Below are 25,566 nucleotides of genomic sequence, written 5' to 3' on the forward strand. Positions count from 1 at the left end.
TTTAAAATTTTTATTGTGTTTTAACTGAATTTATTAGCTTACCAACAAGTATACATTTCTATTATCATTAAAGAAATACCGTAGCACTTGGTTCCTTGATATGCAAAATGTGGATCATGAAAACCAATTTTCTAAGAATTGAAAGATGCAAAAACAAGCAAATAATTGGTTCTCATCCCAGAATAAGAAATTTTCTGCAGTAAATAAAAGCTGAATCATATTTCTTCACAATAAATAGCTCTATGAAATCCCATTCCTTTCATGAACATTACAAAGTTATAAGAAAAAATACATAGTAATTAATTCTCCTGATATCACCTCAACCTTCTCCAGATCCTCTCACCATTAGTATAAGATTATGATACAAAATCGAAGTATCTGATAAACGAAAAAAAGAGCAAGTGGCCAGACAATATTCTCCCTATCAACAATCTATATGCCTTCTGATTAACATACATCATTAGAATCTATACTCCAAGTTGTGAGTGCATATCCTTCACCATTTCCTCAATCATATCCCCGATGATCAGGCATTCGATGTCTCGACTCAGAGCATTTACATCGTCATCGATCAATCTAGACCACGGGGTAGATTTCAGATCAAGGGCCAACAAGTTATCAAGAGCATAATAACATCTGTCTGCTGGAGGATGTACATACGCTCGAATACTATTCCATACGAGAGATAGCAACATTCTTCCATTTGGAGACTTTTGCGCGAGCCCATTATCCTTCTCCATGTATCTAGATATGTTCACCGGTTCTCTAAGTATGTCTGGAAGCACTTCATTCAACAAATCAACTATCATCTTGTGATTTGTTTTTTCTGCCTGATCTTTAACCTTGGTGCTTTCTTTATACATCTCTTCAACTTCCTCGAAGACCTGGGCGGTGATAGGCTTACCAAGTGGTGTCCATTTTGACAGCGATCGACTAAATGAATCATCATACAGACCAGCAGCAATCAACAAATCTCTAATGTAGGCTTCAGATTGGTCCTCTATATCTGTTTCAACTTCTGCAGGATGTGGTTCATGTATAGTTTCCTCCAGACAAGCTCCTTCAAATTGATCTAATTTCCTCCGCAGCTCTGAAATTTCCAAGAAAAAGAGGATTAAACAAAATGGGACAGGAAAAGAAGAAGAAGAAGAAGTTTAAGTTGACTGTGTGTAGTGGTATCAGAGAATGACATTGTTATACTTGAACTGATTGCTTTGACTTGTTTCAATCTTTAAAGGCCTATTCAATCTTTTTAAAATAAATGGAGGTTTGGAAAGTTTCCAGAAACTCAAGATAAGCATTTCAATTCAACCTAGCTAGAACAGCAGCTAAAATAACTAAAAGCCTACATGAAGCTAAACTAAAGATAAACAATAACATGGTTTTGTGAATTGAAGATTTTTCTAAAAAACTATTAAAGATAGTATAGTTTGTGGACTATGTGCTTGACCATTTATAAGTTCAATCATAAAAAAGAAACTCGTGAAAGATTACTCCATGATATTTGCTTCATAATGTTCAAACTACGACACCTTATAATCAACATCATGGGCTACTTCCATTACTTACCAGTCAAGTTTGAGTTTATTTCTCTGAAAACATTGGACACATCGCTGTCCTCCAGTTGATGTCCACCTGATGATGATATAGGACTTAGGTAGTCATTTGACCTCCAAAACTCATCATGAACACTACTGCACACGGATGCGGGGCTGGGTGGCACTTCAGTGGAATTCCCCTATAGTATATCAAAACGAAGTTTAGTAAGAATTTTGCATTTTGGCACTTCAGTGGAATTCCCAACAATATATCAAAACTCAATTATCAGTGTGAGTTGAGTAAGATCCTCACATGTGTGTCAGAGAAACTCATCATGGATACTGGTCCATTTGGAAAATTGTTGAAGAAGTTGTTTTTGTTTTGACCGGATCTCTCCATAGACTTCACTCTCCTACGGAACAGTCTCACTCTGAGCGTCAAGTTGTATCGAAAGCTTGAAACCTTTTCCCTTATGTTAAATTTATCCTTTTTCTGTTTTTTAATGTTCATGGAGACCTTCTCAGTTGCTTCATGCTTTCTTCTGATTTGTGTCCCAGTTAGTACATGGCGATCCTCCTGAAGGAGATTTCCCAATGATCTTCCTGACACCGAGACTGGAGTTGATAAAGATCTCACAAGGTTCCTCGGAGACATGTCTTCCTGGTGGGGCATCCCAACTTCATCAGGTTCCTCTCTGAAAGAGCAGCTGCGCTTTTGTAATTCATTTGTGAAACTATCATGATGGTGCATTTTATTGTCAGTCCATGTACTTCTTAACTGTCCAGGTTTACGCTTCTCAAAATCTGACATGGAAAACATTGAACTATTACGGACAGCTTGACAATGTCTTTCTCCTTTAAGGACATTACTCAACCTCTCTGCTAAGAATTTCCTCGTATTTCTGTTGATGAACTCAGGAGAACCTGTCCCGTTCTGAATTCCACTTCTGTACGATCTTGTAGACTGAGAACGAGGTAGATTCATCCCAAGATCCCTTGAGACACTATCTCTCACCTCTTTTGCGATACACTGAGCTATTTCTCTTGATTTTGATGGTTTTTCCATATAAGGGGTCTCAATCCCTCGTCCTCTCACAGTTGTGCTCCTCTTAGAACATTTACCTTGCAACTCAGACTCTAGTCTTTCCTTCACATCTGCAAGAAAATCTTCTATAGTATCGGCCTCTGCTGAAGTGCTGGGAGTATTGCCCCACGAATTATCACTGATACTTGTCATGTCAGGACCAGGCCTTAAAACCACAATCTTGGAAGGAGCTGAAACAATATTTAGCAAATGACCAGAACTCATGAGTTGAGAGGCCCTAAAGTCTGTTCTTATCCCTCTATTTGGACGTAAAGATTCCTTTCCCCCATCTGGATATTGTAAATTTTTCTTTGCAACCCTCTCAAAGTCAAGCATGTTGCAAGAATCATTTAGTTCTGATAGATCATCATCTTCCCTTAGGCTCTCACACTTGTTAGTTCTACAAGAAGTAGCATAAAGATACATCTTCTCTCTATTGAGTTCTTCTTGTGCAAGCAGCTCGGGTGGAGGACTGTCAAATTTTACAAAATTAGAACATTTGTTAAATCGTGCTGCTTGCCATACTTCAAAGTCCTGCTTGAACTTCTGTAGCTCCTCTTCTTGTGGATGTTCCCTGGGTTTAGGTCTATTCGACTTCATCCGGCTGCTGGACTGATAAGGATAGCCATCTATGTACCGACCAGTGTGATCAACTTCCAGCTGCTGGGAGCAATTGGGGATAGAGACTATATGACGTACTGAGCCCTTCTTAGATCGATTCTCGTCCATAAACTTATCCACTGGACTTCCATTTCTTATATCAGTCAGTTGCACCGCAGGGTTTGAATCAAAAGGTAACACATCAACTCCCATTAGGCGAGCCACTACGCTTGGTGATTTTGATCTTGTATCAGGTCTTTTAGAAAATTCTTCACATATTAACTTCTTTATTGGAGCCTCAGTAGAGTAGTAGTCCTCACCAGATAATTCCTTCGTCATGTGATGAGCATACTGAGACACGTATCAAACATAACAAATATTATTCACAGGACATCACAAGTGTAATATGCACAAAGAAGAAAAGAATATTATTCACAGGACTTCAAGTGTAACTAAGCTCAAAGCATTCATGCATGGTAAAATTTAAATTTAGCAGTTTAGATATAACCAGCCAAACAACCACCTTGCAAAGGCAAGAAAAGAATGTCGCAAGTAAAGGGTGAGAGCGAAGATGGAACCAGGTTCGTCAGACAACCCTTCTCCCTCTAATGCATTAGATGTATATAAATATGAACCCACAGGCCCCCAATGTAAAAACTACTCTAACTCAGAATCCTTAAAGTTCTTAGAGTTCATCATATTGTTAGAGCCAGAATATCCTTTAGCACTTAGAAGATTAACCAATCTCACAAAGAGCAGTAATCTTGGGTATCAAAGTCCATAAGCCCAACAATCAGTTACAAAAAAAACTAGTAATATTGAATCCTAGAACATTAACTCCATCTTAGGTCACAACAGAAACAAGTGTGACAAGTTTCAAAGTTCCACAAAGCACATGAAAACGGACACCCATAAGATCCCTGACAAGGGAACTGCTTGTACCAGTATATTATCTCTTGCAGCATATAATCCATAGGATGACTCAACTGGCAGTTCCATACTATTTCGTGGAGCTTCAAAACCTGAAAATGTAGTAAACAAATCCATTACCTTTTAAGTTAATGAACAAAATTTAAAAGAGCTTTTAAGTGAGTATACTATTTCTACTTTCATGGAACATGGTTCCTTCAAATATGAGGTAATCATGATAAATCCCAAATTAAAATATCCTTTATGTATCACCACTATCTACATCAAGCATGGAAAACCGGAGCTAAAATATCCTTTAGGACATAAGTCTACGAGGTGTATCTCAGTAATCTAACAATTCACTTGAGTACCACCAGTGCCTTGCTAGTCCTTACCACCATCATGTCTCTTACGCATAACAACTTTCCTAGCCATCTCGTCCTCGTTATTGTCAGGCAGGTATATCAAGCTTCCCATGCAAATATACCCAAATTAAAGCAGCAAAGTGCACAGAATGTCATCAAAACATTATCCAGTAAACTGGTCCCATCTCACTAGCTACTTCCCAGTCACATCCTGCATAGTCAAGAATAAGAGTTACTTGCGTTCCAAATGAGTATGCTTGAACAACTCCCTAATAGAATACAATTATAAGCAATATCCAATTATAATTTATAACTAATCCCAACTGATCAAAACTCATTCATTCACGTCACTGGCTAAACTTTCCTCCTCATAGAGAAAGAAATATACAAGCTTGTATGCTGCCCCTTTGAGGTAGCCTAGTGCAGTAGAGTGGGCAAGCTTACGACTGAAATCAAATTTCACTAATACATTCTCTAGTGTACTCTACCTCTCCTACGTGAGTATCGGGCACCACACACCGAACACAACCTACTCCATGTTTCTCCTTCTCATGCTTAAAAAGACAGTAGCATTAATAACAATGAGATATCAAGTTTGATCTGCACTATTTCAGAAAAGGTTCAAACTACTGTATTTTGTCCATTCATTTATGGGAATAAAAAGAAACATGCCCCTCCTGTGTATAAGAAGATGCTTTTCTGGCAATCATTAGTACATTCCACAGCAATCTAAGAAAAATGCATCTCTTTAAAAACAGAAAAAGCTGGCCACAAATATTGCAGAGAAAAATTACACAAAAAATACTATAGTTCTGAAAAGCATCGCATCACAAATCATTAGATGATAAACTCGATAGCAGCCACATTATTTTCAAAAAAATCTAACATTTCCACTGTTGCATCAAAGACAATTATTGATGATGCTAAATTATTTCAGAACTTTAACAGTATAATGATTAAAGTAACGCCAAGTCAATAAAGTCGTTGATTATTCCTTTTCAGTAACCAGCACAATAATAATGCCTACAAAAACTCCGAATCAAAACAGAAATCCGCCATCACAAAGCCCGAATTTCCAGTTAAAAAGGAAAAAAATGCTCACCTTCAGTAACTGTAATCAGAATTTGAACAGGATCACCAATTGTTCATAAAAAAAAGTCAAAACTGAATTTCAAAGCAGCGGAATGAACGATTGGACGAGGTTCGGATTGAGGAAGATTGCGATGGAATTCAAAGAAGGATTAGAAAATGCAGTTGGGGAGAGAAGGAGGTGGCAATAATGAGGGGAGAAAAGTAGTAGTAATGGTTATAGCATGACGATCCATTGCTGGAATCACACCTCCACCAAAACTGTAACCTCTTTCTGGATTTATTGGGCTGCGATCTGGTGTGGCAAGGCCTACGTGAGGGCTTGTACCTATCAGTAGAGCTGGCAAGAGACCGGGTCGGGCCGGCCAATCGTAGTCAAGCGGGTTATGGACAGCGAAGGTGGGTGCGAAGCAGGGTATTATGGGACCGAAGTGATGTGGACAGCGGGGAATGACCAATAGCGTATTACCAAATAAACGGAACTGTTGCTTTCTTAACAGAAATTTTTTAGGATATTTATTAATGATATATTTATTCGCAGTTGTGGAATGAGTCAAATGTAACAGCTCAGGTTGAGATGTTGTTGCCACGACGCCACCATATCTATTGCCTGCAATATACCTCATTTGATTGTTTTGTTCTACTCCCTGCTCCACGAAATATTATCTATGTTTAACTCGACACGGATTTTAAGAAATGTAAGTGGAAAAAGTTAGGGAATGTATGTCTTACATTTATATATTAATAGTTTTATAAGTGTAATGAGTTAGTGGAAAGTGTGGTACATTTGCCAGAAAAAATAAAAGAGTAAAGGCTAAAATTGGTCCTGAACATATAGCCATTTTACGATTTTGGTCCTAAACATTATCTTTTGGATTTTTTGGCCCTGCACATATGGACATTTGATCATTTTGGTCCTCCGTCAATATTTCCGTTAAAAACTAACGGTCAACATTATCTTTTGGATTTTTTGGTCCTGCACATATGGACATTTGATCATTTTGGTCCTGCACATATGGAATTTTGATCATTTTGGTCCTCCGTCAACATTTTCGTTAAAAACTAACGGTCAACGGCCGATTTTTGACTAAAACAATGGGTTGGGTCGGGTCGTGTTTGGGTCGGGTTTGGGTTATACGTTAAGAAAAAAATAATATTTTCTTAAAATCTAAGCATAATATTTTCGTTAAAATCTAAGCATAATATTCTTAAAAAATTAATTAATATTTTTTAATTAATAAAATTAAAGTATAGTATTTTTTAATTAATTTTTTCATGAATTTGAAGAAAATATTATGCTTAGATTTTATTAAAAATAATTTTTTAATTATTTAATTTTATTATATAGATTTAATATTAATATACTTTAATTTTATTATTTTGATTAAAAAATGATTATTTTAATTTGGTAATTTTTTATTTTATTGTGTAATATCATGTTTAAATCGTATAATAACATCATGTTTTAGTCGTTATAATATTTTTAATCAACAAAAATAACTAAAAAATTAAAGTTTTATAATTTTTTAATTAATAAAATATAATTATTTTTTTTCTTAACGTGTAACCCAAACCCGACCCAAACACGACCCGACCCAACCCATTGTTTTAGTCAAAAATCAGCCGTTGACCGTTAGTTTTTAACGAAAATGTTGACGGAGGACCAAAATGATCAAAATTCCATATGTGCAGGACCAAAATGATCAAATATCCATATGTGCAGGACCAAAAAATCCAAAAGATAATGTTGACCGTTAGTTTTTAACGAAAATGTTGACGGGGGACCAAAATGATCAAATTTCCATATGTGCAGGACCAAAATGATCAAATGTCCATATGTGCAGGACCAAAAAATCCAAAAGATAATGTTTAGGACCAAAATCGTAAAATGGCTATATGTTCATGTTGGGATTTACGCACACAAGGCTTTCACACACTCAAACAGATCACACACACACTCACTGTTGTATGAGATCACACAATGCAGGAAACACACACACTCACACTTTGAGTATTGAAGATGATAATCTTGGAGAGAAAACTGGAAAACTCTTTATTGATTAAACTCTACTCTAAACTACATACACGGTGAGCTATTTAAAGCCCTATAATCACGTAGCAACTGCTACTAACTAACTACAAGAAGAATCAAGAAAGCAAGAAGAATAACCGCTACATCTCAGCTAACTAACTGCTGCTCCAACGGCTAGTTCGGCTAGGTTGCTTCTACCTTCTCGGTTCAAGACCGAACTCCTTTTTCGGCTCAATACCGAACTCCTTCTCGGCTTACAACCGAACTCTTCCTTCTCGGCTCATTCCAGCTCAACGCCGAGCTTCCTTACCGAGCTTCCATACCGAGCTTCCATACCGAGCTTCTTTACCGCTGAGCTTACCGACTTCTGCCTTCTTCTTCTTCTCGGCTAGTTCCAGGCTAGTTCCAGCTCGGTAAGCCGAGCTTACCGAACTCCTTTCTAGCCGAGCTTCTTCCAACTGAAATGAGCACTCCATTATTACAATTCTCCACCTGAGGGCTCATCTCAGTTCTTGCACAAACATTGATCCATTTCTTGCAATGATCAAACTTGTCTCTACCTAGAGACTTTGTTAGCATGTCAGCCGGATTGTGCAAGGTGTTAATCTTAATCACCTTCACTCTCCCCTTTTCAATCTCATCTCTAATGAAATGCAACTTTATGTCTATGTGCTTGCTCCTTTCATGAAAACCCGGATGTTTAGCCAAGCACATAGCTGAGCTGCTGTCACAATGAATCACCATTGTCTTTTGGTCAAAACCAAAGTCAGAAATCACTCCCTGAATCCAAAAACTCTCCTGTACAGCTGCAGTGAGAGCTATATACTCTGATTCTGTTGTTGAGAGAGCAACAACACTTTGCAACCCTGACTTCCAGCTGATTACAGTTCCAAACATGGTGAAAAGATAACCTGTTTGGGACTTTCTGTTGTCCAGGTTTGCAGCATAGTCTGCATCACAATAGCCCTGCACAACCTCCTCAGATTCACCTTCCCAGCCATTGAACACAATCCCCCAGTCCTTAGTTGACTTCATGTACCTCAATATCCACTTAAGAGCATTCCAATGCTCCTTCCCCGGGTCTGCCATGTATCTGCTAGTCACTGAGATAGCATGAGCCAAATCTGGTCTTGTACAAATCATAGTGTACATAACACTTCCAACCACACTAGCATAAGGGATAGCCTCCATCTCATCAGCCTCTTGCTTAGTTTTAGGGGCTTGTTCCTTTGATAGCTTAAAACTCTGGGACAGAGGAGTTGATGCAGCTTTTGCATTTTCCATTTTGAATCTCTGCAAAACTTTCTCAATATAGTCAGTTTGCAGCATCCACAGCTTCTTGCAGCCTCTATCTCTCTGAATATGTATGCCTAGGATCTTCCTTGACTCTCCTAGATCCTTCATTTCAAAGCTTGACTTCAGATCTTGTTTAACTTTCTGAATTTCTGTCATAGAAGGCCCTGCAAGTAGCATATCATCCACATAGAGTAATAGGTAGGCAATGGGAGTCTTGCCTGCCTTCTTGATGTAGATGCAATCATCATATTCTGACTTGGAGAAGCCAATCTTCTTCATCTGTGCATCAAACTTCTTATTCCACTGTCTAGGACTTTGCTTAAGTCCATAAAGACTTTTCTGTAACAGGCACACCTTGCCTTCTTCTCCAATCTTCACATAGCCCTCTGGCTGTTCCATGAAGATAGTTTCCTCTAGATCTCCATTGAGGAAGGCTGTCTTCACATCAAGCTGTTGTAGCTCCCAGTCAAGCTGATTCACCACAGCCAATAGAATCCTAATCGAAGTGTGCTTCACAACAGGTGCAAACACTTCATTGAAATCGATTCCCTCCTGCTGTGTAAAGCCTCTAGCCACCAGCCTTGCCTTGAACCTGATTCTGTCTTTATCAGTGGTTTCTACCTTCTTTTTAAACAACCACTTGCAACTGATCAGCTTCCTCTCCTTTCCATCTGTATTCAGCTTGGATTTGTCCACCAAAATCCATGTTTTGTTCTTGAGTAAAGACTCTATTTCCTCATTCATGGCTTCAATCCATCTTTCTCTATCTTTACTCTGCATAGCTTCTTTATATGTGAGTGGATCTGCACCATCAATACCTTCAGCTGCACACAGAGCATAATACACAACATCAGAGAACTTTGTTGGTGGCCTTGTTTCTCTTCTAACTCTGTCCCTTGCAAGCTGATAGTCCCTGATAGAGTCTGATATAGACTCACTAGCCTGGTTGCCCTGAGTTGGAGCCTCTTCTTTATCTGAATCAGACTCACTCCCTGAGTCAATGACTCCACCTGCTCCTAGGCCAACCCCCACAGGCTCCACCTTGAAGAAATCACCCTCATCTTCATTGGAGTCCGGCTTATCTTTCAGGAATGGCATCTGATCCTCCAAGAACACCACATCCCTACTCACCAAGACCTTCTGCTTACCGGGCTCAATACACCAGAGCCTATACCCCTTAACACCTCTCTGATACCCCAGCAAGATACATTTCAGAGCCCTAGCTTCAAGCTTACTTTGCCTAGCATGAGCATAGGCTGCACACCCAAACACCTTGTATTTTGAGTAGTCACTGTGAGCTCCATACCACATGTAATCAGGAGTTTCAGATTTCAGGGCAGTAGATGGGCATTTATTGATGAGATAGGCTGCTGTATACACAGCCTCACCCCAGAATCTGCTGCTCAAACCAGACCCAAGAAGTAGGCACCTCACCCTCTCTAGGATTGTCCTATTCATCCTCTCCACAACACCATTTTGCTGAGGATTACCAGGAACAGTCCGGTGCCTCTTCATACCCTTCTCTTTACAAAACAGATCAAACTCAGCAGACAAGAACTCTAGGCCATTGTCTGTCCTTAAGCATTTAACACTTCTACCCTTCTCTAGCTCAACCTCCTTACACCATATCTTGAACTTTGTGAGTGTTTCAGATTTTTCTTTAAGAATATATACCCACAACTTCCTTGTATAGTCATCAATGATAGCTAGATAATACTTTCCTCCACCAATTGAACACACCGGTGAAGGCCCCCAAAGATCACTATGTATGTAGTCTAAAGGGGCTGTAGAAGAGTGAATACCTGTAGGATAGGGTGCCTTCTTAGCCTTTCCAAGTATACATTGCTCACAGGGGTCCATCTTGTTGAAATCTCCAGAGATCAGACCCTTCTTGATGAGTTCTTTCAAGCTTCCTTCGGCTGGGTGGCCCAATCTCTTGTGCCATAGCATTATGGAATCATCTGACACTGCATTGCTTTCTCCATCAACAGCCTTAGCCTTCAGATAATAGAGAATATGCTCTCTGTCAGCCTCCATCATCACTGCATCTCCAGATTTCACAAACAATTTTCCTTGACTCATCAATATGGTGAACCCTTTCTGTTCCAGCATTCCCAATGAGATGAGGTTCCTCTTTACTTCTGGAATATACCTCACCCCAGTTAGGATCTTTATAGAGCCATCTTGTAGGCTTAGCTTTACCTTCCCTATTCCTTTGATCTGACAAATGTGGTTATTACCAAGAACAACCGTACCCGATGCTTCTTGAAGATCATGAAACCAGCTTCTATTGGGGCACATATGGAAGCTGCACCCCGAGTCCATAATCCACCTATGACTGACCCCACTATCACTGATATTCATGAGTTGAGCCGGGGGATCAGCACTCTCCACACAATCAGATTGATTGTGTCCCTCTGAGGCCATCTTTCTCTTCCATGCATGACAATCTTTCTTCAAATGTCCAGGTTTCTTGCACCAATAGCAAGCTCTGGTTTCCTTCTGAGCATCTGAACTTGAGGGTTTAGGGCCCTCAAACTTCTTCTTGAAGTTCTGCTTCTTGAACTTCTTCACATTCAAGGCCTCTGCAGCTTGAACATTGGAGCTTGCAGAGCCTCTGTTGGCTGTCTTCTGGAGTTCTTTGGCCATCAAGGCTGAATAGACTTCTGCATAGGTGATAGGTTTATCTCTTCCATAGATAATTGCATCACTTAGCTGGTCATACGAGCTAGGCAAGGCATTCAATGTGAGAATGGCCTTATCCTCATCTGAGATCTTGACATCAACAGATCCCAGGTCATCAATGATCTTGTTGAACTCCTCTAGCTGCTCAATGATGGACCTATCTCCAGAAAAACTATAGGCATACAGCCTCTTCTTGAGATACAGCCGGTTAGCCAAGGATTTGGCCAAGTAAACTTCATCTAACTTGTCCAAGATCTCCACCGCAGTCTTGGCTTCTTGAACTTCCCTCAAGACCTTATCTCCAAGGCACAGAATCACTGCAGAATGTGCCTTGAGCTGCATCTCCTCCATCTTTGCCTGAGCTTTTTTCATCAAGCACTGGAGCCTTTCCTTTCTCATCTGGTTTTGCAAGAACTGCCGCCAAGCCTTGTTGAATTAAGATCGCCTTCATCTTCATCTTCCACAGGCCATAATCATTCTTGCCTGTGAACTTCTCTGCATCAAGCCTTGCTGCCATCTCTGAAACCGTTTGATCCTCTGCAAATCAGCTTCAATATCCCTTTCCCACAGACGGCGCCACTTGTTGGGATTTACGCACACAAGGCTTTCACACACTCAAACAGATCACACACACACTCACTGTTGTATGAGATCACACAATGCAGGAAACACACACACTCACACTTTGAGTATTGAAGATGATAATCTTGGAGAGAAAACTGGAAAACTCTTTATTGATTAAACTCTACTCTAAACTACATACACGGTGAGCTATTTAAAGCCCTATAATCACGTAGCAACTGCTACTAACTAACTACAAGAAGAATCAAGAAAGCAAGAAGAATAACCGCTACATCTCAGCTAACTAACTGCTGCTCCAACGGCTAGTTCGGCTAGGTTGCTTCTACCTTCTCGGTTCAAGACCGAACTCCTTTTTCGGCTCAATACCGAACTCCTTCTCGGCTTACAACCGAACTCTTCCTTCTCGGCTCATTCCAGCTCAACGCCGAGCTTCCTTACCGAGCTTCCATACCGAGCTTCCATACCGAGCTTCTTTACCGCTGAGCTTACCGACTTCTGCCTTCTTCTTCTTCTCGGCTAGTTCCAGGCTAGTTCCAGCTCGGTAAGCCGAGCTTACCGAACTCCTTTCTAGCCGAGCTTCTTCCAACTGAAATGAGCACTCCATTATTACAGTTCAGGACCAATTTTGGCCTTTACTCAAAATAAAAAAATAAAGTGGACAACATTTCGCGAACGGACCGAAATGACAAAACTAAACAACATTTCACGGAAGGAAGGAGTAAGTCTTAACCAAATCTCATTTTTGTAAACACTTTCTCTAATCATATACCAAACTCAAATTCATTAATGCATTTTTTTTTATGGAACAACACCAAATTTTAGGGTAAACACCAAATATGGGTAGCTACGAATTTTTTTTTAAAATGTTGCATATCAGTCTTTATTATTTTATTGTTGTAAATATTGCATGCATATAAATTATAATATGAACAAGACGTTATGGATTGGAATATCACTCTGGATTGGTAGTAATGAAAAACTAAAGAAACAGCGTGGTAAGTGAGGGTGAAAGTGAAGAATATTAGAGGTAAAAGTGAAGAATATTAGAGGTAAAAGTGAAGAACAATGGGTATCCTGCCGCGAGGAAGACGAAGACATAAGTTTCAAAAACTTGAAGTCCTATATAAAGGTAAAATTGTGCTGGAGTATTGCTTTAAAATAAAGGTAAAATCGCTTTTAAATTTACAACTTCTTTCTCAAAATACAAAATGGTGTATGCATAATTTTCCAAATTGATAGTTTGGTCTTCAATAAAGTATTTCAATAATTTTCCAAATTGAACATCATCCCCTTCTTACGTATAGTGCCATAACCACAAAAACAAGGTTGGCAATTGCATTACGTATTTGAATTTATGAATATTTAAATTTAATAAGCAACCATGGCCCACACACATTGCGGAGCCTTGGCTTAGTTTTCCGAAATAGTATTTTTCGAGGGAATTTTTACATCTAAGAGTTGAACTTATAAAATTTATTTAAACGATCTACTAACATAAATATTCATATTCTGTTCACAAGCAATTCTAGTTTTTTATGAAAATTGACGTAAAGAAATGAGCTGTTCTGTATGACTATATGAGGAGCTTATACACAAGCTAGTTTTAACTTTCATGGAAACAAGAAAAATACAAAACTTTCCTGAGAAATTTTCATGTTTTGCTACAAATTAACCGCATCGTTCAATAGTAGTAGTGTATATATTCTTATATTAATGCCCGACTGACATCTCCAAAGTTACAAAAGCATTTTATTTAATGTAGAAACTCATAAATTCTTTTAAACGAACTTAGTCAAAAGTGAAGCTTTCCAATCATCAAAACTGGAGTATTATGTAATTTATGTTAAGAATGAAAATACTACTTATTAAAAACATTTACCATTCAAAATGTGTACAATTGGCCTATTAGCTCAGTTGGTTAGAGCGTTGTGCTAATAACGCGAAGGTCGCAGGTTCGAAACCTGCATGGGCTACATTTTTTCATAATTTTTCGGATTTTTTGTCCTTTCATTCATAATTTTTCGGATTTTTTTGTCTTTTCAATAAAACTTTTCAGTCTTTTCCATAAAACTTTTCTATGTTAATCATAAAAATCATCGTCTTTTAATGTATGAGTGTACAATTGATAATTAACAGGATAGTATAATAATATAATTGGACATCCCAATCTCGTATTCCCTCTGTCCCATTAGAAATGAAACGTTTTCCTTTTTGGTCTGTCCCATTAAAAATGAAACGTTTCTAAAAATGGAAACAATACTCTCTCTACTTTTTCTTCTCTCTTACTTTACTCTCTCTTCATTAACTCACAAAACAATACTACATAAAATCCTGTGCCGAAAAGCAAATGTTGCATATTTAATGGGACGGAGGGAGTATAATTTTGGTACAGTATGTCACATTTATGTCTATTTTGTAAAAATGTGGCATAGAAAATTTATAATAGCAAAAAAAAAAAGGATAGGAAAATATAGAAAAATATACTACTCAAATTTAGCGGTCCTCGGAAATTTGATCTTAGTAAGGAAAAAATGGTGAAAAATATTATGACATCAATACTCCAGGATAGTATTATCATTTCACCGTTTCACGCATCAAATTTGATCCTTACGTTCAAATTTCCAAACAACTTATATGTCTTTAAATTGATGGGAGGCTTCAATGCCATCATCGGGTGTGGATGAGTCCCCTTTCGTCGTCCAGGGCAGCATGATTACAGCGAAAAATGGTTGGGATATTTTCCTGAAAACAATTGAACAAAATCGAATACTCGCTCAAAAAATCTAAGTTGACAGTAGTACAACGAAAAACGACCTTGTTTTGTGTGTTTTTTAAACGTCTTGCGTAAATGGCCCAAATTTGGAGTGTCGGCTAGGTAAAATATGCCAAATTTTAGTGGTCAGAATATAAATGTGAGAGTCTAGTTTGTCAATATACATCAGACAGAGATGTAAAATTTTTGCAAACGTCAAAATATCAAATGAAATTTAACTTTAAACCAAATATATTTTACTTGATTGTTAAAAAAATACGCTAATGTAGGTCTATGAGTTGTATTGCAACTCATTCAGTATTACTCCCTCTATCCAACAAAATAGTACACACTATCTTACGACTTACAATGCAGCAGAGTAATTTAATTAATATTACGATAGAATTCACTGTAAATAGACAAACTGTTCCCATTTTATTGGTTAGAATATGTTGTGAGTAGAGGAATAGTGGAACATGTGTAGTATAGTTGTAATTGATTAGAAAAGATATGGATAAAAAAGGATAATGAGAATGTGTCCAAAAAACAGAGAAATAAGTTACACCGCTCATTTCAATAGTATAAGTTACACCGCTCATTTCATGAAAAATTACGGAAATTTCATTTTCAGTTTGTCTATAAAAAAAAGTTGTTCATTTACAATATGGTAAATTGCCACAAAAACACTGAAGTTTGATTAAATTTTGGTACATGCTCACAAGTCACAACTTTTAAATATACTCAATTAGTTATCATAACTTTAACATTTTTCTCAATTGTTCCGTTGATTTAGATTTGGAGATTTGAAAGCTAAAATCCATAATCATTTTTGCAAATTGTACTCTTTCCGTCCACATGTAATTGAGTCATATTACGTTTTGAATTGTCCAAAGATAATTGAGTCATTTTTTTTGCAAAAACTTTATCTTCTCTCATAACTTTACCCTCTCTTCCTCTCTCTTACTTTATTTCATATCTTACTTTACTCTCTCCACTTTAATCTTTGACACATCAATTTAAAAAATTCATGTCTAAAAGAATGCCTCTTCGGACGGAAGTATATATCATAAAAAAAACAAAAAATAAAAAATTGGACTGTGAGAGTGTTAGAAAATAAATCTATCTTCATGGTATAAATGAGCGGACAACTTATGTGTGAAGACATGAATTTAAACTAGTCGGGCCACCACACAGAAAAAGGACCTTTCGACTAACAATAATTAATGAGGCAACCTATATTTTTTTCTTGTGTATGTTTAATAAATTTATTGTGGTTCCATGCATAAATGTGTATAGTGTTTGTGGGTGCAATTATTATGATAACTTTTAAGAATTAGCATCTTATCATATAGGCATTTGTTGACGAGGAAGTTCCATTGGCATTCATAATAAATTTTTTAAAAAGATACCAAAAGAAAAAATCCTTTTAAAAAATCTAGAGTAATAACCAATGATCAAGATTTTTCAAGGTAGTACTGGTTTTTGTTTTTATACCAAATTCAGTGAAGAGCGTAAGGTGTTTGGTTAATATTTTTCCTTATAAAAGGTCAAATATTAAATGCTTGTTGGTCCATTATAGCCTTGGATCACAAATTTTCATGTTCTTGTTAAATTTTCTAAAACAGGCCAGTTTTCAAGCTACAAACCAAAACTACCAAGTGCAAAAACATAATTAAAACAGAATTACCTGTAGCAAAGGAACAAATTTGATATGGACTCACTTTAATCCTTGAAAAGTTGATGCACAACAAGTGGGCAAAACTCACTTTCATTCCACACGGATCTTCTACAGGTTCGAGAGGAAGTCAGTTGCATGAGTCACAGGGTAGGAAGGTCAGGCTTTTGACAGAAGCTAGTGGTTTTGCAACAAGCCTACCAAGTTGGAGTATATTTGTTCTTTCATGGCATCTCGGTTGCTTGTATTCAGCGTATAAATGGTTGCTCCTGGATGATTTTTCAACCTTGCAACTGAGTAGCAGAATACTTACATTATAAAATGATCAGCCTGGATCACCAGAAAGAATATAGAGTTGTCTACAACTTTTAATCAGGACTAGGCACTCAAAAGAAAAACTGCATGCGGCTTGCATGAGATGTAAAGGAAGATCGAACTTGTTTTAAAGGGAATGAAACAAGGGAAAACCACCAGAATAAACCATTTTTGTTGATATCTAATTCCCCAATAAAAGGAAAATTTTCAGTTCAATTCAAAGTTGGATGAGGATTGCCAATATAATAAGGAAGCTGACATATGGTTGTAAAGGTCCAAAGCCACTTTTGTAGTCATGATGAACAAGAACAAATAGATCTAGTTAAGCAAGTACGTACAAATTGACCATTTTTAAATTTTACATCATGTAGCATTTCAACAAAACCATACCATTTTTAAATTTTACATCATGTAGCATTTCAACAAAACCATACCCCTCATGGAGTACTTGCGGAAGAACAGGCTGATGCTCCTTCATTGACATGCACTTAAAGACATGGCTTTCATAATCAAGTAGATTCATTTTACTATGTCTTATCATCATGGAATAATAAAAGTTGCAGCAATTGTCAGATTTGACTCAACCAAGTACCTCCAGGAATATCTCTGCCAGATTTTGGGACAGGGACAGTCGCCAACAGAGGGATATTGGATTCTAGAACTCTTAAGACAGCAGGGAAGAATGATGCGCTGAACAGCTCCATTTTACCAACTTCATCAATAATGAACAGATCAGTGTCTTCTTTAACCTGGACATAGGTGCATTCAGTTCAAACTACAAGATTCACCTGCATTAGAAGAGAACTGTTCGACAGACGCCATCCTAGATCTACAACTTTAACAAGATTCGCCAGGAATTGATCTCAAGGTTCACATAGCACTCTAATAATACTATAGTACAAAATGGTAGAACAACAGCACAGAGTTTACTGACCTCCAACTCAGGCAATGCTAATGACTCAAACGACGAGACATCTACTTTGTACCTCCCCACGTTAGGCCATTTGTGAGATTCACGGTTGCCATAAACATGAAAATTTGCATCCTAAATATAGCGCCCACAGTCAAAGGATAACAATGAATTGCATATAAGGAAATATAGCTAATTAACTGACACTGCATGAAAATAACAAAGAAATAATTATACTCAATTATACTGCCAAGTACCTAGCATAATAAGAAGAAAACGTACTACGAAAGAACCTATTAGGAACTACACATTCTGGATGCAACAACTTAGTCAAATTTTGTTGTCGGTGTTCTCGGTTAGAGTAATACAGATATGACTGAGACTTCAATCTCAAGTAAGAATCACATGCCTTGTCAAGGACTATCGTAAAAACAGCTTTGAGGTGATTTTATAGATTGGACATCTTGAAGCTCTCTCAAAGGCAAGAGTAGATATCTGAGCAATATTGTTATCGAGTCGTATCCTCTTACATATTTTAGGTATAATCAAGTGTAGTAAGTCATATATGACTTCCAAAGTTTACTCATTAATACTAGATTTTAGAGTTCCCTAGATAAGCTTTGAAGCATTCAAGCTATTAGGATACTTAAATTCCACTCTCTTATGTAGAAAGAAGCAAATAGATTTGTGTTAGTAATGTCAGCCTCAAGCAGAGAGAGTATGAAGGTTAGCTTTGCTCTCACATTTAAATATTCATTTCAGGAAAAAGTGCCAACACAATGGCTGCTTGATTCTTATCTTTTGTTGTGTTATAGCAAACTTAAAATAGCAAGCAAGTTCAGGCATTGTGATAACATATAGTCCATGGTGCAGAAGATTGAAAAATACTAATTGCTAAAATACAGTAGTGATGAAAATAGACACTAAATAAAAAGAAATGATCATCTCAACCTCATAACCAAACGCTATCCAATGCTGGTATACATGAGATAACAATGTCAACGACTCAATGTGGATGGACGAATAAAAGAGCAAATAGTACCTAGTGATAATGGTGGATGCAAGAGGACCTCTGCGGCCATCAACAGTAACCACTTCAAATCCTACCCTATCACACCCTTCTCTTACCTCACCTACAATTGTATTCATCAATTAACACTCAATTACAATTATTTTAGCTAATTTTACTTTATTCACTTCAAATCAATTCCGTAACACACATAATCAACGCAATACAATAGAAAACGGGACGACGGAGGCGTACGAGTATAAAAACCCTGAATTTTTAAGCTGGGAATGAATTGTTTGAGGGCATCCAGAACTCGGATTATCAAAGTAGTTTTCCCCACTCCCTGCATAAATCACCAAACAAGGACTGCACTGAAACATATACAGAGTTTCTGCTTTTATTTATATAAACATATAGGGATACAAACTCACCGGAGATCCGGTGACGAGAAAGCATTTTCCGGCGGCCGCAATTACAGAAGCGCTTCCCAATTGCCACGACACCTTCTAGCTAGCAACACCGGACTCACAAATATATTTGGATTCTGTACTTCAATAATTTAATATTAAAAAAATCATTGCCTATATTTTTTTACTAATAACAATAATTTGGGTACTTCAATATTTCAATATATATAAAAAAAGTAGGAATTTCAATTGCCTAAGAACTTTTACTTATTTACTTTAACAATTAACATGGGTTTAATTTGGTTCGGTATGGTGTAATTTCTCGTACTCCTATTTTGTGATTTATGATGGTGTAATTGTGTATATTCTCATATGAAAAAGATCAAAATGATATTAATTCAAAAAAAATAAAAGGAAATTTGAATTATTTATATTTTAAACATAATTTATGAAATAGTATTATAATAAATCATCATATCCCAATATCGGGAGATTTTTTCTTGCTTTAAAGTGCACAATATGATGTGGTTTTGTTGATGTGAATATGCCAGCTTAATTTGTCAATACTCAATAGCATAAATTGACCTTGGAGTATTTGTCAAGTTCGCATTTGTCAACAGTGATTTTATGGATATTTCCGATTTCATTGGATTAAAATAATAGTAGTATATTTCGCTTTCAACATTTGTGTTTAAAGTATGCAAACTTCCATGTTGAATATCAATATTAAATTCTTAATTGCTCAAAGCTCATCAATAATCTTACTCAACTAACACATTATTTTCGCATTAGTGAGACCGAACAGCACATAACCTTGATTGTATTAGATATTCCACACTAGACTCTAATACCGTATTGATTTTAATTTATTATATTCCCCACTTTCAAGATATTTTTGTGTTAACAAAACTCCATAATAGAAGGTCAAAGTCCATAGTATTAAAATCACAATGGTAATAACCAAACATACATAGTCAATAATAAGGTTCAAAATTGAAACTTTAATAATGAATATTCGTTTCCATTAACACAATAAAGTCGGTAAGGGAATTCATTCTATTCACTGAATTATAATACAGAGTTATATATTTATAGGTTAGCTGTATTCTATGTAAGATAAACCTAATTTACCACGAATGATACTCTAATCTTGGCAAGGTATACTCCAAATATTACATATTATTTCCTGATTCTATGCGATATTCTTCTAACACTCCCCCTCAAGCTAAGTAACGGAGTTTCCGATACTTAGCTTGCACAGTACTTCTCGAAAAGACTTTTGAGTCCATCGTCTTTGTCAAGATGTCGGCCAGTTGATCTTTGGATTTCACATATGGCATCTCCACAGTTTTTGCTTCAAGGTTCTCCTTTATGAAGTGTCGATCTACCTCCACATGTTTCGTTCTATCATGTTGAACTGGGTTCTCGGAAATACTTATCGCTGCCTTGTTATCACAGAACAATCTGCAAGGAAGGATCGAACAAAGGTCCAATTCCCTCATGAGTCGCCGTAGCCATAGAACCTCTATTAACCCACTCTTGATCCCTCTGAATTCCGCCGCTGCACTTGAAAGTGCTACAACCTTTAGCTTCTTGCTTCTCCATGTAACAAGGTTACCTCCTACAAAGGTAAAATACCTCGCAGTAGACTTCCTATCATTCGGATTTCCTGCCCAATCTGCATCAGTGAAACCATGTATCTCCAAGTGTCCGCATTTTTCAAATAGAAGTCCATGTTTCGTTGTTCCCTTCAGATACCGAACAATTCTCAAAGCTGCTTCCCAATGTTCCTCTTGCGGCGCATGCATAAACTGGCTGACTACTCCAACTGCATACGCAATATCTGGTCTAGTATGAGACAAATAAATGAGCTTCCCAACTAACCTCTGATATCTCCCCCTGTCGGCCAAGTTTGTTCCATCTCTTATTCGTAATCCGTGATTTTGCACCATTGGAGTGGCTTGCAGTTCTGCTAGCAAATCTAGTATATACTTCTTCTGATTTATGAAGATTCCCTTTTTTGACCTCAGTACCTCTATTCCCAAGAAGTACTTAAGAAGGCCTAGATCTTTCATCTCGAACTAATGAAACAAATTCTTCCTTAGTTCGGCTATCTCCTCCTCATCATCTCCGGTAATGATCATGTCGTCTACATATATAATTAAACACGTGATCTTCCCATTTCTTTTTTTGAAAAACAGAGTATGGTCTGAGTTACTCTGTCTATACTCATACTTCTTCATTACTTCTGTGAATCTCCCGAACCACGCTCGTGGGGACTGTTTCAGCCCGTATAGTGTCTTCTTGAGCTGGCAGACTTCCCCATCAGAAAACTCTTCTGTGAACCCCGGCGGTGGTTCCATGTATACTGGTTTTGACAACTCCCCGTGTAGGAACGCATTTGTCACATCGAACTGGTGAAGCGGCCAGTCCTTGTTGGCTGCGATGGAGAACAACACTCTCACGGTATTAATCTTGGCAACTGGTGAGAATGTTTCAGCATAATCCACACCGTATGTCTGGGTGTATCCCTTCGCCACGAGTCGTGCCTTATATCTCTCGATAGTCCCATCTGGTTTTCGTTTAATCATGAACACCCATCTGCATCCGACAGTTCTAGCTCCTTCGGGAAATTTGTTCTTAACCTACGTAATGTTTTTCATCAACGCTTTCATTTCAGTGAGCATTGTTTCCCTCCGTTTCTTATGCTTCATTGCTTCTTCGGCTGACTGTGGAATTTCCTCTTCTTCGTACAGTGCAGCTTCAAATGCCCAGGCCATTTTAGTTAGGTTTCCTTGAACAAAGTTTGCCACCTCATAGCGGCTCTTCTTCTCTATCTTTTCAGGGGAATATCTCTTCGGCGGAACTCCCCTTGTACTTCTGTGAGGAAGCACATATCTCCTGGTGTCTCCATCCACAGTGTTATCTTCTTCTTGGAGATATATATATCCTAGATTAGTAATAACCGGACTTTCAACAGTACAAGGTTCAGAAATTACCTCGGATATCGTCGGAGAAGGATTGCTCGGGAGCAGATGAGATGACTCTTGTGGAGAGACCTGCTCGGTAGCTGTGACTGTCACTGGGTCTGTTGGACCCTCGATCGAGGAGCTTGGCAATGGCACAACCCAACTTAAATAGTCCTCGGAATTAGATTTATCTGGACTCTTCTCCCCCTGACTACTAAGGTGGGTGTTATAGAAAAATTCGGTTTCAAGGAAGTTACAGTTCACAGTGGTTATAATTTTCCGAGTGTGGGGATCGAAGCATCTGTATCCCTTTTGGTTCACCCCATACCCTACAAAGACACATTTGGTTGCACATGTGGACAATTTGGTTCTCTCATGTTTAGGGATATGGGTGTAGATGGAACAACCGAAGACTTTGGGCTGGAGGTTCAAGTGTTTGGGTATCTTGGCTTGTTTGGATAGTGCAAAGTGGGGTTTTCATGTTTAGGATCTTGGTGGGGAGACGGTTTATGAGGTAGATGGATGTAACAATTGCTTATGGCCAAAAATATTTAGGGACTTTGGAGTCAATCATTATAGCTCGGGTCATTTCTAGGATTGTCCTATTTTTTCGTTCTGCTACCCCATTCTGTTCAGGTGTATAGGCACAAGAGGTTTGGTGGATTACGCCTTTTTCTTTGCAAAACTGGATCATATCACTGTTAACAAATTCCCTCTCATTATCTGACCTAAGGGTTTTAATAGTGGTTTGGAATTGTGTCTGGATCATTTTGAAGAAAGAGGTAAATCTATCAAACACATCAGATTTGTTTTTCAAAAAATATATCCATGTCATTCTAGTGCAGTCATCAACAAAAATCACAAAGTATCGGAAACCATTCCCACCAACAATTGGTGCAGGACCCCAAACATCAGAATGTACTAAAGAAAACATGGATTTTATACGAGTGTTTGTAGGTTTAAACGATTGTCTGTGGCTCTTGGCCAAAACACAAGTTTCACAAGAAAAATCAGAAGGAATTGAAAGGTTCGGATAAAGCAATTTAAAGTAACCAGGAGAAGGGTGTCCTAGTCTTCGGTGCCAGAGCCAAGTTTTCTATTTCGTGGATCCGTGAGCCAACATTGCACTGCCAATTTGAGCTATGTCGTCCACGTAGTAGAGTCCTTGTTTCTCAGTGCCACGCCCAAGAATCCTCCTCGTCGGAATATCCTGCAAAATATAAAAGTCGGGTTGCATTAGGAGTGTACAATTCAGTTCTTTAGTCACATAACTAATAGACATCAATCTCTGGGATAATGTGGGAACATATAAACAATTCGTGAGCCGGAGAGTAAGTGATATCTCAATAGTACCCGCCCCCATGACAGTAATAAACTCCCCACTTGCTGTCTTAATATAAGATTTAGCAACATCATGTAGATCAACAAAATCACTTCGATAAGGTGTCATAGTATCAGTTGCCCCGCAATCAAATATCCAACCTGTAGTACTCGTATTACTAGAAACGTGAAACGCAACGGAAATATCTCGTAGGGGTGCAAATTGATTGACATGCACAAAATTGGGGCAATTATGTAATTTCGGGATATCTGGGTTTTATTTTCGAATTTAAGGAAGTCAGGGGGGTTGATTTTAATAGGATGGGGTCTATTTTTATAATTCTCGTTTTCTGGGGTTCCAATGTTAAAATCATATATGTGCCAATTAGGGTTTGGCTTAACACCAAACCCGTTACCTCCTTTTCCGCCGCCAGTCGGCTCCGTCCACTCTGCGAAATTCCCGATGCTCCGTACGTTGCCGCCGGCCGGCGAACTCGCCTGATGCTTCCCAGACCCTGGTCTTGTTGCTTCCCATGGTTGTCGGTTTCGATTCGTCGCGGTGCCCCATCACCGTTCACCCCGACGACCATCTTCGCCTGAGCTTGGGTAGCCCTAGCCTTCTGCCTGTCCTCCCACCATTCGGGGTAGCCCAATCTCTTAAAGCAGGTCTCCCATGTATGTTTTTGCCTCCTACAGTGGGAGCACCATAACTTCGAGGTGTCTGGGCGATTTCCCGTCAGTCGGCTGGTGGCTGCGGAGTGCGGTGGTGGCCGGCTGTAGCGGTGTGACGGGCGGTTGCTCTGTGCGGCGAAACCGTGTCCAATTTCTCCCCCAAATGACGAATCGGTGTCCCCACCGTTGGCTTGTCCGGTGGGTGAGGACGACGTCGGTGGCATGATGCGACGTCGAGCCGCCTCCGTCTTCACCCACCCATATGCCGCTTCTACTGATGGGGCTGGTTCTTCTTTCAGGATATCCCGCCGGATCGAGTCATACTCTTGATTCAATCCGGTCAAGAACTTGATCAGTCGCTTTGAGTTCGAATGGGTTCAAAATTGATCGATCCCCTTATCACAGCAGTCGATAGGTTGCTTCTGACAGCGATCTATATTGCTCCATAGTCCATGAATCCTCCGGTAGTATGTTTCCAGATCGAGATTGCCCTGTTTGATATTGATCGCCTTTTCTTCTAGGTCGTAGATGAGGTAGCGGCCTGTCTTGTTTTCGAACGTGACCGCCAGGCTGTCCCACAAAGCCTTTGATGTCAGGTGATGTGCAAAGTCGGCGACAATCTCGTTTTCAATGTTGTCGACGATCCACGAGAACACCACAAGGTCTTTCTCCTCCCACTCGTCGAACCCCTTACTGCCCGCTTCTGGAGGTTCCTTCCTGATGTAGGAGTAAGCTCCTCTGCCCCCTATCTTGACTTTCATTAGTCGAGACCATAGAGGGTAATTTTTCCCGTTCAATTTGAACGCTACCGCGATGCTTTTGCTATTTCGTAGGCTTTTCGTCTAATCTGGATTGGGTTTTGTCTCCTCCTCTGTATCTGACATGTTTTTGCTGTAGGATGTGATTTCTGGATTTGATTTTTGACTGGAAAGAGTCGAGAATTTGTATTGGCAATGATGAAATTTTTCTAAGCCTAGGATCGTTTTTTCTGCTGTGAGGCCATGTTAAAGTCGGTAACGAAAATTCATTATATTCACTGAATTATAATACAGAGTTATACGTTTATAGACTAACTATACTCTAAGTAAGGTAAACCTAATTTACCACGAATGATACTCTAATCTTAACAAGATATACTCTAAATAAATTATATATTATTTCCTAATTCTATGTGATATTCTTCTACCAATATATTTAAAATACTAAGCAAATCAAATTAAAACATTTAAATAAAACACATGGGGAGTGGATCGGGTGATTATTAAGAGACACATGACCCTAAACCATATTACCGTTACTAATTATTGTACTCCCTCTGTCCCGGGCTACTCGCCCCTTTCCTTTTCGGCACGAAGAT

At 38.4% G+C, this 25,566-nt stretch overlaps 2 protein-coding genes across 6 annotated transcripts; both read right to left on the bottom strand.

Moving 5' to 3' along the window:
- Positions 1 to 224: 224 nt before the first annotated feature.
- On the bottom strand, positions 225 to 5,959 carry LOC121787497. 2 transcript variants are annotated; one of them, XM_042186232.1, is made up of 6 exons: positions 5,599 to 5,959; positions 4,527 to 4,707; positions 4,165 to 4,244; positions 1,852 to 3,573; positions 1,570 to 1,738; positions 225 to 1,090 (listed from the first exon to the last, which is right to left on the bottom strand). In XM_042186232.1, exons 2-6 carry the CDS (start codon positions 4,606 to 4,608, stop codon positions 468 to 470), a joined length of 2,676 nt encoding a protein of 891 aa, XP_042042166.1. In that variant the 5' UTR covers positions 4,609 to 4,707; positions 5,599 to 5,959; the 3' UTR covers positions 225 to 467. The 2 variants fall into 2 exon arrangements, with proteins under 2 accessions (XP_042042166.1, XP_042042167.1); XM_042186233.1 differs by lacking the exon at positions 5,599 to 5,959 and adding an exon at positions 4,985 to 5,461.
- Positions 5,960 to 14,690: 8,731 nt separating this feature from the next.
- On the bottom strand, positions 14,691 to 19,545 carry LOC121786064 (cancer-related nucleoside-triphosphatase homolog). Of its 4 annotated transcripts, XR_006047106.1 has the most exons (8): positions 19,273 to 19,545; positions 19,097 to 19,207; positions 18,875 to 18,965; positions 17,857 to 17,941; positions 17,515 to 17,671; positions 16,809 to 16,900; positions 16,620 to 16,718; positions 14,691 to 14,922 (listed from the first exon to the last, which is right to left on the bottom strand). XR_006047106.1 is itself a non-coding variant. In XM_042184584.1 (7 exons), exons 2-7 carry the CDS (start codon positions 19,188 to 19,190, stop codon positions 16,701 to 16,703), a joined length of 537 nt encoding a protein of 178 aa, XP_042040518.1. In that variant the 5' UTR covers positions 19,191 to 19,207; positions 19,273 to 19,545; the 3' UTR covers positions 16,452 to 16,700. The 4 variants fall into 4 exon arrangements, 2 of the variants coding, with proteins under 2 accessions (XP_042040518.1, XP_042040517.1); XR_006047105.1 differs by having other exon boundaries at positions 16,620 to 16,900; positions 19,273 to 19,527; XM_042184584.1 differs by lacking the exon at positions 14,691 to 14,922 and having other exon boundaries at positions 16,452 to 16,718.
- Positions 19,546 to 25,566: the final 6,021 nt, after the last annotated feature.

Source organism: Salvia splendens, chromosome 22, assembly GCF_004379255.2.
Source record: "Salvia splendens isolate huo1 chromosome 22, SspV2, whole genome shotgun sequence".
Lineage (NCBI taxonomy): Eukaryota > Viridiplantae > Streptophyta > Magnoliopsida > Lamiales > Lamiaceae > Salvia > Salvia splendens.

What these genes read in the sequence shown, in the direction of transcription:
- LOC121786064 (XM_042184583.1), bottom strand. Translation starts at nt 19,190, where the DNA reads ATGCAGGGAGTGGGGAAAACTACTTTGATAATCCGAGTTCTGGATGCC. An exon ending in GCATCCACCATTATCACTAG is followed by an intron (nt 17,942 to 18,874) that starts GTACTATTTGCT and finishes TGTTTATGGCAA; the next exon opens with CCGTGAATCTCACAAATGGC. An exon ending in TGGCAGAGATATTCCTGGAG is followed by an intron (nt 16,901 to 17,514) that starts GTACTTGGTTGA and finishes TCTGCTACTCAG; the next exon opens with TTGCAAGGTTGAAAAATCAT.
- LOC121787497 (XM_042186232.1), bottom strand. Translation starts at nt 4,608, where the DNA reads ATGGGAAGCTTGATATACCTGCCTGACAATAACGAGGACGAGATGGCT. An exon ending in GCGTAAGAGACATGATGGTG is followed by an intron (nt 4,245 to 4,526) that starts GTAAGGACTAGC and finishes CTACATTTTCAG; the next exon opens with GTTTTGAAGCTCCACGAAAT. An exon ending in CTGCAAGAGATAATATACTG is followed by an intron (nt 3,574 to 4,164) that starts GTACAAGCAGTT and finishes TACGTGTCTCAG; the next exon opens with TATGCTCATCACATGACGAA.